Source organism: Struthio camelus, chromosome 1 (assembly GCF_040807025.1).
Source record: "Struthio camelus isolate bStrCam1 chromosome 1, bStrCam1.hap1, whole genome shotgun sequence".
Taxonomy (NCBI): domain Eukaryota; kingdom Metazoa; phylum Chordata; class Aves; order Struthioniformes; family Struthionidae; genus Struthio; species Struthio camelus.
Genome location: NC_090942.1, coordinates 88265171 through 88277604, shown reverse-complemented (window position 1 = coordinate 88277604; position 12434 = coordinate 88265171). Strand labels below are relative to the sequence as shown.

The window sequence follows — 12434 nt, the reverse complement described above, 5'->3', positions numbered from 1 at the left end:
TCTCTGTGTATTTCTGTAGTGTGAAACCTTTTTCTCAACAACCCTATGCTGTGCAACCTCCACTTCCATTACCAGGTAGGTAAGGAAATACATTTCCTTGCATTGAAATTATATTCTACCTTGAAAAATAGCCAATGCTTTAAAAAAGGTTACAATTAAAAACAGCTAATTAATAAAAAGATTAGGCTTATTGAAACATTTTAATGAACTCTAAATTTATATATGATTTCCCCTTATCATTGGCTCCCATTGTTTTACTGAGAGCTGAACAATTTTAATTTTGCCTTATTTTGAAAAACATTTTTTCCTGTTTTTCAGTTGGTTGGTTTTAAGATTTCTTTTCTCCTTGGCTCAGCAGAAAATACAGGTTCACATATATCTACTGTCCTTCTACCATGCTGCATTTGCTGGAACGCATTGTTCCCCATCATAACACTATTGCCTTTTCAGTGCCTGGTTAAGTGGGGCTTTTCCTTCTGAATTCCCCTATTCTGAGAGGCTAATGGTGATGTTACTGCTGATGCATCATTCTTTGTGATACCTAAGGACTCAGTCCAGCTCATCTTAAAGTTGGTGAAAGTGTTTTCCCTGGTTTCAGAATCAGCTAGATTGGCTTTTACATCATACCAGCCCTGTCTTAGCTGAAGATAACTGACCAGCCGTTCAGAGAGCAGGTGGAGTGAGGAGCCTATGAATGTCATTTTTGCATGAAGACTGAAATCAGAATAAAATCTAATTAGTCAGCTTTGACAACAGGTGCTTTACTGGAAAGCTGTTATCAATTTGTCTCTTTCTAAATTTTGTTATATAAATCCTGTGTGCTTAGGGTTTGAGCCTCCTGCTGGTCTCTCACCTTCCCCATCAGCACCAGCTTGGCAAGGACGAAGGGTTGCTAGCTCCAAACTTTGGATGTTAGAATTCTCTGCGTTCTTGGAACAACAACAAGACCAAGACACAGTAAGATACACACCTGATTCCCACCCTTCATTTATTTTTGGTCTCCAGGTAGCTTCTGTTCATCATGGATGTGTTATGCGCTACTATGTATGTGAGGAAATACTTCATTGATCTACTGAGAATAGAAAGGCATCTTTGGGAAACACAGAATCTATTTAAAACAGATCCTCCACTTAGAGGACAGAATTGCTTAAAAGCAACATAGCAAGCTCTGTGTTATCTGTTTCTGGCCTCCCCTTCCAGTATCATGGTTGTTTCTATATGTGTACTAGAGCTCAAGGCACTGAGGTCATAAAACAATTGTACAGCCTCTGCAGGGCTTCTTTCCCTTTGAGGACAGACCCAGAATCAGGGGGTGGTAAGATCACATGAAGCCTCATGTCATCTCTCTGGTGTGTTGAGAAGAACCGAAATTTATTTGGGGGCAACTGGGATGAATTTGCATCATTGTGTTTCCATGATGCCACCTATAAAATGAGAGTAATAAGATCTGCCTGTCTCTTGAAAGCCTTATGACGCTGCATCTTCAGGCATACATTGGTGCTAGGCCAATTATGTTTCCTGTCTCTAAGACAGGAAAACTGCTGTTCAGAAATGAATTTGGTGCCAGTATTTGGCTGGCGCGCTGCTGTGGGATTTCAGGCAGCACTTCACAGGACAGGAAGCTTTGATGCTTGTTGGCTGAATGACCTGTGACAGGTAACATTCTGCATCTCAGGGTATTTCTGATCTTAGAACAGCAGCATGAGGCAATGGTTTAGGAGTGAACACAGAAAAAAAGCAATGTTTCAGACAAAGCAAGAAGTATGGGTGTACTGATAGGAAAGAAATAACTGAGCTGGTATTAGCTGAGATATTTGCACTAATACCTCCGTTCTCTTAGAAAGTGATATCAAATCTTCAGTGACATCAAGTAGTCAGGCCTTACCCCTCACTTCTAGATAAAAATGACAGAGCATCTGTTGTCACAGTTCTGGAGTGTTAGTTCAGTGCTTGCTTGGGGTGGGGGCACAAAGCTTTCTGTGTAATCACTTGTACCATTTTCTGCAGCACACCCTTTTGTGTACTGTTCACACTCCCCGCATGAATTGATAAGTGAACTGCACGCTTCCTGGGCTTGAAGTTCTTTTTAAATGGTCTGACCCTGTCCAGAGCTCTTTGGATTTCTGTGGTGAGATGGACTCAACCAGTTTGCTAAAGTGTCAGCTTTTCTTCTCTGAAGAACTATGAGTGTTCAGTAAGTATTGAACAATTTGCTAATTCCATGTTTTTCCTCTCCTTGCAGTATAACAAACACCTGTTTGTGCACATTGGGCAGTCAAGCCCCAGCTACAATGACCCCTACCTCGAGGCAGTGGATATCCGGCAGATCTATGACAAGTTCCCTGAGAAAAAAGGGGGCCTGAAGGAGCTCTTTGAAAGGGGGCCAGCTAATGCCTTCTTCCTTGTCAAATTCTGGGTAAGGGAAGGACCCTTTGCGGGGTACCCATTTACTGTGAAGTTCTCACTGTAAAAGAGGTGGCCTCAGTAGCTGTTAAAGACTAACAAAGATCTATCAAATTTTTGCCATGCAGGAGACTGTTCATACAGCGACTGTCACCTGGGATCTTTACTTGATTGCAAAAGGCCCTCATTCTGGCCTGGAGCAAGACAGATCGTTCATGTCTTCTGTACAGTTCTTCTTGACTAGTGCTTGGGGGGTTTATTTGCCAATGGTGACTTGGGCCCTTTGAAATTTTTATTTATCTGTTAAGAGAAGAATTCAGAGGAAATTATTCTCCTTTGCACACTCATATATGTGTTCACTTTCCTCAGTGTTGAGTAACTTAGTCAGAGGCAGCATTTTTCCATCTCTTCTCCTAGCTAATTAGCTGCATGTTGTGTTATCCAAGTACCAATAATTTGTAAACGTGCATTACTGCAGGCACAAGGACAGAGAAAAGATAGGAGACACATGAAATTGTATTATGCTGATAATATATTACCGAAATGACTTCTGGTAAATTGGCAGAAATCAGCCTGGCAAAAATCTACTCACTCAGTTGGCCTGGATAATATTTTCATGACCTAGCTGAGATTTGCAAAACATGTGCCATTATGCTTCAGGGTACAAGCAAAATACTTTTGGTTATAGATATTATCATAGGTATTACAAGATTAAAAATAATAGCAGCTTGGGGCAGTGGCAGGCTAGATGGTTGAGGGAACGTGTAATGGGATATGAAGCCTTTCACCTTGAGTTTACCACTTACCTACTCCAGGTCCGGAGTGAGATGATGAGAAATGAGCTTCTGTAGCTCAAACTCTTCATTCAAACTGGCACTAGAAAGTCACTTATCTGGTGCCTTCAGGAGAAAGAAGAGGTAATTAAAGTGCATTGAGATGCAGCTTCCCAGCTGTATCAAGCCTAGCCTTTCCAGAACTGAGATGAGGATGTTGGCTGGGAGTCTGTTGCTGAAGTGTCTTGTGCTTAGAGCATTACTTACAGATGATTTTTGGAGGCACATCCTTCTACTACCCCCAGATTCTGTGCTACTGAGCTGGGCGCCTAATGGGATTAGCCTCTGTCAGAATACAACAAAGCCTACTTTGAAGATTGAAACAGGAAATAAAAGACAAGCCCTGTTCCCCTGGGGAAGGGAGAGATTTGGGAGAGAGAGCAGCAGCTTGCTGGGAAGGGTCTGCTATGACGAAAGGCTGCATAATAATTGCCCTGCTAAGAACTAGCTGGGAAAGGAAACAGAAGTCTGGTGAGAAAAAAGAAAGGAAAAAAGCGTAACAGGAGATGGCTTCTAATTATTGAACCTTGGAAAATAAAGTAGGAGCCAAAGCAAGCAGTTGCATCATGCTCTAGGGATGCTAGGAGAGTCCTTGGAAGTTGCTACCTTGGAAGTTCCAGGCATCAAAAGAAAGCGCTTAGAGAGGGGTGCAAACACTTTGGACTCCTTGACTTACGGGGGAAAAAACTGCAATGAATCTGTGATCTTGTGAAACTGTGATCTTATTTATGAAAACTGTTACTGTGTTTTTGAGCCTATGGGGTTAGGTTTGGGTGTTTTGTTTGTTTTTTAATGTGTTACAAGCCACTAAGGCTTGTAACAAGTAAATCATTCAGTTTTGTATTTGTTTCTCAGTGTAGATAATAGCAGGGTAAGAAAGCACCACTAAGAAGATGCCATATTCTGGACCTGAGCACTTTCACCATTTGTGTTGAGTTTCACAAGAGTACTTGCGTTAATCTTGCTGTAAGATTTCAGCTAGGATTTCCAGGACAATATAACAGAGACAGTTTAAAAAAAAACTTTTGCTTGGTTTCCTCCAGAAAATCCAGATTCTTTTTGAAGAAAACTCCAGACCTTTTTATTGGAAAACTTTGAATTCAGCATGCCTCAAATGTTGTGGTAGTGCAGCCTCATGGTTAAACTAAGCACACGAGCCATGCATATAATGCACTGTGCTACTTGTGTCACGGGTTACTTGTAGTGCAACTGCTGCCCACAGGAGGGACCAGATCATATGAAGCAGCAGAAACTGCAAGTTGTGTGTGACGTTATGTTAGTATTACCAAATACAGATTTATGGGGCCATGACCAAATGTTTGTTTTAGCCAAATGTTGGCTAAAAGCCTAAAATGATCTTGTTTTCAAAAGTTTGTTTTTGCCAACCCCCTGCCCCCAAAATAGGCAGCTTACACAGATAAGGCCATGTGATCCAAAAATCCATTTTTTTCTGAAAAAAATGATTTCAGCTGAAATTTTTCAGCTGAAACACCTCTCTGTGTTTTTATGCCTCGATGACAGGATATGCTAGTTTTTTTTTTTCCATTTTGTTGTGTGATTACTCTGTGCAGCTATACAAATCTAGTGTTCACGTTCAAAGATGTAGTGGATAAAGCAATTACTACACTATTACTATGATTTGTAGCATCCTTTTAGGATAAAAGTACTAGCTAAAAGCAAATCACTAATGTTTTTAAAATTGGAAGAGTAGAGTTGAAGCTTTTTTTTTTGAAGGTTGATCTTTGAAAAAAATTTTTTTTTAATATGGAGATATAGTTTGATTTTCAGAAGTTCTAAATTGAAGTGGTGGTTACAGGTGTCAGAAACTTACAAAACTCAAGACATTGGTTATGTTGGTTTTGTATTTATGCACTTTAGGTTTGAAGAGTGTGAGGCAAGAACCTGTCCCAACTGCACTCAGCAGTCCAGTGAACATACCAGGTGATCTCTTGTGCGCTAAAAGTCTAGCTTAAAAAGACCATGTTTGCAGATTCTTGACATCATTAATAGCACTTAGGGTCTAGTGTGACATAGAAAGAGTTATTCAGTTTTGTTCAATGGTGTTTTAACTTTAGCTATTGTATAAATAATTTAAAAGTCAGTTATTTTAAAACTTGAGCACTGTTTAGAATTCTTCCTTGATGATTTTGGCTTTGGGAGTCTGTGGTACAATGAACTAACTCCTGGGCTTGGATTGGCAGGTTGTGTATGACATCTCTGTGACATTTCTCCGTGCTCCAAGTGCATCCTAGCACATGACAATGAATGTGAGACATTAGCCTCCCAACACATGAGCAGTGGCAGCTCTGCTCTTTTCCAATGTAACGTTATCTCTACCACCTGTTACTTGGCTCTCCCCATGAACTCCTCCTACATGCATCGTTATTAATAGTTAGGAGAAGAGGGGTTTTCAGGGCTTTGCACATTAGTGGAATAGTGCACTTGCATCTTAAAACTTTCAGAAGTTGTTGTGAGAGACTGGTTGGGAGATGGAAGGAAAATGACAAACCAGGAATTCAAGACAGGCAGTACTTTGTCCAAAGCAGCCATCTCCAGAAGAGTATATCAGGGGAATTGCCTGGGAGAGTTTTTCTACCAGTGGTGAATGCATGTAATAATGTATCCCTCAGTGACAGGCAAGCTAAGGAACCAGTCAAATCACTCAGTGGTTTCTTTCTATTAAATGAATTATACAAGGCAGCAGTTAGCAACAGAGATTTTTATGATCTTTGGACATTTTACTGAGAATGGGTCTGACAGTAGCCCATTAATTTCACCTGCATTCAACAGCACTACCTCCTTGCAGCTGTTCACTTATGCAAGGGAACTCAATGGCACTTGCAAGGGAAGACAGTGGCACTTTCTCACCAAAGGTACTCTCCAGGGTGTTCTGTATAGAGATTATTGGCAGCAGAAAGCATATTGAATTGCTGAGGTGTCTGTCCTCTGGGTGTCAAAATGACACAATCCTGAGGGTCGCAGATACCCTGAGTGTTGTAGGGTCTTTTGCTATCTTTGGCTAGCTCAGATGCTGCGCCTTTCCCCTTTCTTGGTTGCTGAAGCTGCACGAGTTTTGGACCATTCTTCAAGCCAAGAGTTGTTCAGTGTACGCCTTTCCATTGCTACGTGGAACTTGTGTTGACCTGCATGCTTGGCCCATGTACAAGACATCTCCACGGTATGATTTCTCACAGCATTAACTACCATTTGGACACTGATCCAGTCGTCGTTTTTCAAAGCCTCTGATGACTTGAAGCCTAATTCCTATATTTTCCTCTGTAAAGATTTTCTGAGAAATTTTGATTCATAGTCTTGTTCTAGTGGAAATGAGGCTTTTTAGGTAATCATTTGTGAAATTCATTCCCCCCCAAGATTGGACAAAGACCATGGCTTAGTATGGTTAAGGCATAGTGCACAATGTCAACTTTTCTGTTAACCTTCCTTTCTTGGGGTTGCAGAGGTTGAGTGATAAGCTCCTTGGAGCTCATCAGAGCTCCTAAGAAACCCAGACCACCAAGATTTAAAAAAAAAAAAAAAGTAATACTAGCTTGTTCATGGTTACCATGCCCTTCCCTGAACAAATCTCATTTTTCCCATCTAGAAATCTTTTCTGACAAAAATTCTGCCTGCTTGTCTGGAAAGGAAGAGCTCTCACATGTCTCCCCCAAAACAAGCAGATCGGCTCTCTTGCATGCACTCTGTAGATTTCTGAGATGTGCTAAATCTATTTATACAGGTACAGCAGTGACTGTAGTTTCAGCATGTTTGGAATTCATCAGACAAGCTGTGAGACAAGTATGTCATCTGTGCTGGGCTTGCACAGTAAGTTCAATGCATCCCAGACACACCAGATTACTGCTATGAGCTAGCTGGAGTGTGCACACATGTTTGCATCTGGAGTTTCTTGGACAGAAATGCAAGAGCCCTGACTTTGTAGTAGTATGGTCCAATTAGTAGCTCATGAACCACATCTAGCCTGCAGTCTTCCCTTTCTATTTTCTCTCCTGCCTTTGCCCTTAAGGAGATGGAAACCAGCTGTTTGAGTGCTGGACACCACTCAACTAGCTGAATGCTGCTTCTGCTTCCACTGCAGTCCCACCCTGCTGCTAGCAGTGCCTAAGCAGGAGCCGTGGGGGCAAGACAACTCAGCCCAGTGGCTGGGGGCTTTCCTAAATCCTGGCTGTTTCTCCTTTGGCTGTGTAGGCTGGTATAAGAAACATGCTCAAGAGTTATTTTGCTTGTTTGGTGGACACACTCGTGCATTAGCTGATGAGGAACTAAGAAACCTAGGTTCTAGTCTCCCAAGTCTGACTCACATGTAGAGTTATGTCTTCAACAAGTCTATGCATTCCCAGGCTGTAAAGTGAGGATTGGCCTTCCTACTTACTGAACTGCTGGGAAAATTAATTCACTTCAAATCATAGTTAATATTATTCCCTTGCATCTTGGAGGAATGGAATGCACTGGACAGAGTAGAGAAGACCTTCCTCTGCTCAGTTTCATGCCTGGTACAGACTGGGCAGGGAGATATGTGAGCAGGCACAGGACTGGATGTGGTTTGGAACAAACTTTTCTATAGAGAAGGAAATTTTGGAAGTGAAGAGAAAGGAGGAGTCCTTTCCTCAAAGTAGGAATGCAGTTTTGAGTCCCGCTGGCCTAGGTATTCTGAGGAGCTCACAGGAAACTGGGCATGGAAGCTGTAGCATTTGTAGATGTTACCTTCAAAGCAGTAGCATTAAAGACCCCATGATACGCAGTAAGATTTTGTCCTGCTGTAATACTAGGAAGTTTAACCATATCTATTTGGAACTTATCTGAGTCTCCAGTTCACATTTACAGGTTGATTTGGCTATGGCAGATAACAGTGTTACTTCTTCCAGTCCTCTGCCTTTCCTCCCTCCAGGAAGTAATCATCTCGGTAGCAGGGAAAGCTGAACAGGTTGGAGAGCCACTCCTGAGCTCCTGCTGTTCTTTGCTCATTGTATTCATAGATATGTCACTACCATTTTCAGTTTACATGAATGAACCAGGCTGCAGATAATTCAAGTAAATCGTCCCTGGTACAGGAGCAGTAACTTCCATGAGAGGGTGGAAGGCAGCAGCGTGGGGCAGTATCTATCTGTCTGATGTGCTACAGCTCCATTTTTCTGCAAACACTAATCGGAACCCTTGGCTAGCTGCTACTATTATTTTCTGGAGTTACTGAAATTCCATGTATATGTGTTTATGTCATCTTCTGAGGTGACAGGAGATGGGTGCCCTGCTTTTGCTGACTGACTCCCTAAGACATGTCAGAAAATTCTAGCCCATAATATTTTAAGTGCTTTGGAATAAAGGGTGCAGTGTAAACGTCAAGTGATTCAAACATGATCCCATTGCTTCACTGGGACAGGGCTCCCATGAAACTGTTTGGACATAACATTAGTGAATGGTGCTGACTGCTTAATTCAAACAATATTACCATAATTTTGCCTCCTGCCAAACAGTTTAATGGTAATTAATTAGGTGTGAAATTCTACAGTCTGATCTTTTGGTGGGAGACTTGCCAACCTGTGAAGGCACCTGCAGTGGCTTCTTAGGCCTCTGTCAAGCTTCTCATGAAGTGGACTTAAGATCTTTCTGCTTTACTTCGTATCAACTGCCCTTGGTTTTGAATTTACCATATTTAAGATTTCATGGGAATGTGACCCTAACTTTACTGGTGAGAACCTAAAAATCTTTGTCCGATTCTGCAGTGGAGGCCTCCTCTATGTTTACAGAGCTGTGGTCAGACCAAGCTATCCTTTGCACTCTGTAGCCTTGACCCTTTGTTCTTTTGAGCCAATGGGACAATTTCTTTGGAAAGTGGGACTGGGTCCATCCATATCACCTAACCCACAAGGAAACAGCTAAACAATATTGTAAAATATTCCCAGTCTGGTTCCTCTTTAGAGAAGGGGGAGAATTAATCTTTATTCAAACAGCTGAAGTGTGGGTCAAGTAAACGCTAGTTAGCTGCATTGATATATAAAAAGAGTATAACAGTAAGCTGATAAAACCTAAACCAGAACAGTGTAGCTTTGCTATTCTCTAATATATACATATTTGTGGTGGGAGCAGAGTAGCTGGATAAACTACAGTAGGGGACATTCAATAGCAAGGACTTCAGCATGGGCCATAAAAATTCACTAGGCAGCCTGAATTATGATGAAGTCTGTGTAAAGCCTGTGCCTTGTTCCTATTAACACCTGGGCTACCAAGTTAAAGCTAGCCTGCATTTGCCCACATATGCTCCAGACCTCAGTGTAGACAAGCCACAGGAGCATAGTACTGCATTACAGTCTTTCTAGTGGTCATGCCAATGTGAAGATTTCCGGTCTTCTTCCAGCCGCTTGTTTCCAAATCTTGTGGAGATGTTATCACTGCCTCAGTGGTGCCAATCGAAATGATTTAAAATGATTAAAAAAAAAAAAATTTAACCCAAATTGTTTTACTGATGTGGTTTGACCTGTGGGCCCCAAATCTCTTTTCAGCACAGGAAGGAGGCAGAAAATTGTAGGGCCAAGGAGGGATAAAGTGGCAAGAGATGATAGGAATATATGCAGCTGGATAAGTTGTTTAGTGAAGCTACCTCCTAAGGAGAAGAAAATGTGAGAAAAAAATAATTGCCAGCTTCATCCTACTATCCCCTGATAAATCAAAGGGTGCTCTTGAATACGTACTATGTAGAAGCTGCCACATTTAGGAAGTCGTAAAACGGATTGGTCCACAGCTGCTGTAAACTGATATAATCCTGTTATGGGAGTAGAACCAAGCTGATTTACAATAGTTAAATATTTGTAACTACTTCAGAGGAAGAGATTCTACTTCGGAGGTGGAATCATAGAAAAAAGGTAGGCCATTCTGACAAATGGATCTTTCATCTGTAATGTGTGGCAAAGATGCTACATCTGTTGAGGGTTTTGGTGGAAACTGTAGGAAACAACAAAATATTGTTTTGAAGAGTGATTTGTGATTATGTAGTTAAATACTGTGCTGTTATGTTCTCCATTAAGGGCAGAGTAAAAGCTGTATATTCATCCCTAATGCTGCCAGTGTTGATCCTGAAACATTCAACCATTCTTTCATCTTGCCTGGACTGAATCTTTATCCAGCTAGAATTAACTGAATGCTATAACTGCTAGTCTAGGAGGTATTCCTGGAGGTGCACTGCCCACTGTACTTCATTAAAAACCAATCCTAAATCTTTCACTCCTGGGTTTGTACAGTTTAAAACAAAAAAAAGTGATGATTGGGTTTTATTGTCTTGTTGGCTTGGCCCTTCCGTGGCATCATTTATCTAAGGCAGATGGTAATTTTTCTCCAGGTGGAAATATGCTTGCATAAAGGCAGAGTGGCAGCAGCATCCAAGTATTGTTCTAAGTGGAAAATGGAAATTTATTTGTGAAATAAATGGGGAGATTATTTATTTTATTCCTTTTCCACCTCATCCTCATCCTCCATGTGCCCCAAGCAACAAGTTAACTGCCAGGGGAATTGGACTGAGTAGAAATACTGGACATGATTACACAGCTGCCTTTCCTGCTAATGCTCTTGGTATCGCTCTTGGCAAAGTGATAAATTCTTCTGTGGCAATAACTCTGTGAGGTGGGAGCTGCTGGTGAGTGGTATGGTGCAGAGATTCTAGATCACCCAGCCTGACTGTCCTAGAGCCAAACTTTTAACTTGAAAGGAATGGCAATGGAGTGACTTTCTGGCTTCTAGCAGGCCTTCTGCTATAGTTTATACTCAAACTCATTTGCTATAAGAAGCAGTCCTGCACTCTATTTTCCCCATTGATGCCCATCCTCTCAACACATGCTCTTTGTGTGAACGCACTCTAGCACTTCTGAACCAGGTCATAGAACTGATCCCACTGAGAACTAACTGAGCAGTTCCTCAGTTAGTTCTGAGTTTTGTGCTACAGTTACACAGAAGTTTCTGCCAGTACAAGAGAGATGGGGAGGCACAAACTGTTGTGGGACAGTGAGACTGCTTTTGGTGCCAGGACCACCTTGGTGTTCATCAAACTACAGCTTTGAGGTATGGTTTCCCAAGAGGCTCAAGCCAGACTAAGCCTGTGCTGCTATCAAAATAGGCAACCTTGCAGCGTCAACTTTTGTGTGTATGTTCTCACCTCTTCATGCCCCTGCAGCCGTGTGGAGATTCAGGTGAGCTTTTTTGTCTGACTAACCCACCAAAACCACAACAAAACGAAAAAATGCTTCAGCTGGATTAGCTCTCTGGCCTAATTGTAGAGTCACAAAATTGCTAGCCTTAGCACAAGGACAGCAGCAGGCATGTGTGGCTGTGGATGGGCAGACAGCTGGATTGCCGCTTTCTACTAACAGCACAGATGTAGATTGACTTAAACCTCTTGTGAAATTGCCACTTTAGAGAAATAAGCTAACAGTATTGTCTCATGGTAGAAAAGGACAGGTATTGTGTATGGCAAAGAAAAGGGAGATTCATTACTGAGGAGCTCCAGTTCCCAGGCTAACCTTGCCTGTCTTAAAGGCTGCTCTAGATTTCATATAAAAAAGTCTCCACTGACACTGGATAGGAAAACTATGGTAGAACTGCATTTAATACAGAGTCTTTTTCACACTCTGGACAGGGCAACAGAATCCATTGTATCAGAAACACCATTTCTTGTTTCCTTTTCCCTCAGTTCAGCAGGAAGAATAGAATAGACTGAAATAACCCAGGGGAACTGATCATTGATTTTTGGGTAGTTGTAAGTTAGCACCTAAATTTATTGAGCACAGACAAGCTGTACCCTCTTAGTTTTGAAAGGGAGGAAGCCGAGTTGGGCATTCCCACCTGCTTTGTGTTTTCAGGGTGCCACTTTGCCACTCTTCTTTTTGTAAGCAGGATTAGAGTGACCCCTGGTGGAAGCTTGAGGGAGCCACATGTTGGGGGTTAAGGAGTCGCATCTCAACATGAGGCTTCAGCTGACCAACTGTAGGGACCTACATTTGAAAACTGGGCTGCTAATGCAGCTGGGTTTGGGTTTAGGTGGAACTGGGTTGGGTCCACCAGCAAGCTACCTTCCTCATGTTGCATTCTGTCTGCTTTTATTCTTCATATCATAGTTAGGATCACCATATCTAATGCTCTTCCCTCACTCATACTTTCCTTCTCCTCGCTCTCTTTCCCCTCACCTGCATCTCCAGAATG

At 41.9% G+C, this 12434-nt stretch overlaps 1 protein-coding gene across 7 annotated transcripts in view; it reads left to right on the top strand.

Moving 5' to 3' along the window:
• Window positions 1–12434, top strand: part of TEAD4 (TEA domain transcription factor 4) — a 71598-nt gene that overhangs the window by 43433 nt on the left and 15731 nt on the right. For all 7 annotated transcript variants that reach the window (XM_068955030.1, XM_068955021.1, XM_009682318.2 and 4 more), the window contains 3 exons: window positions 20–75; window positions 827–957; window positions 2243–2416. In XM_068955030.1, the coding sequence (XP_068811131.1) occupies window positions 20–75; window positions 827–957; window positions 2243–2416 (361 nt within the window). The remainder of the gene's footprint in view (window positions 1–19; window positions 76–826; window positions 958–2242; window positions 2417–12434) is intronic.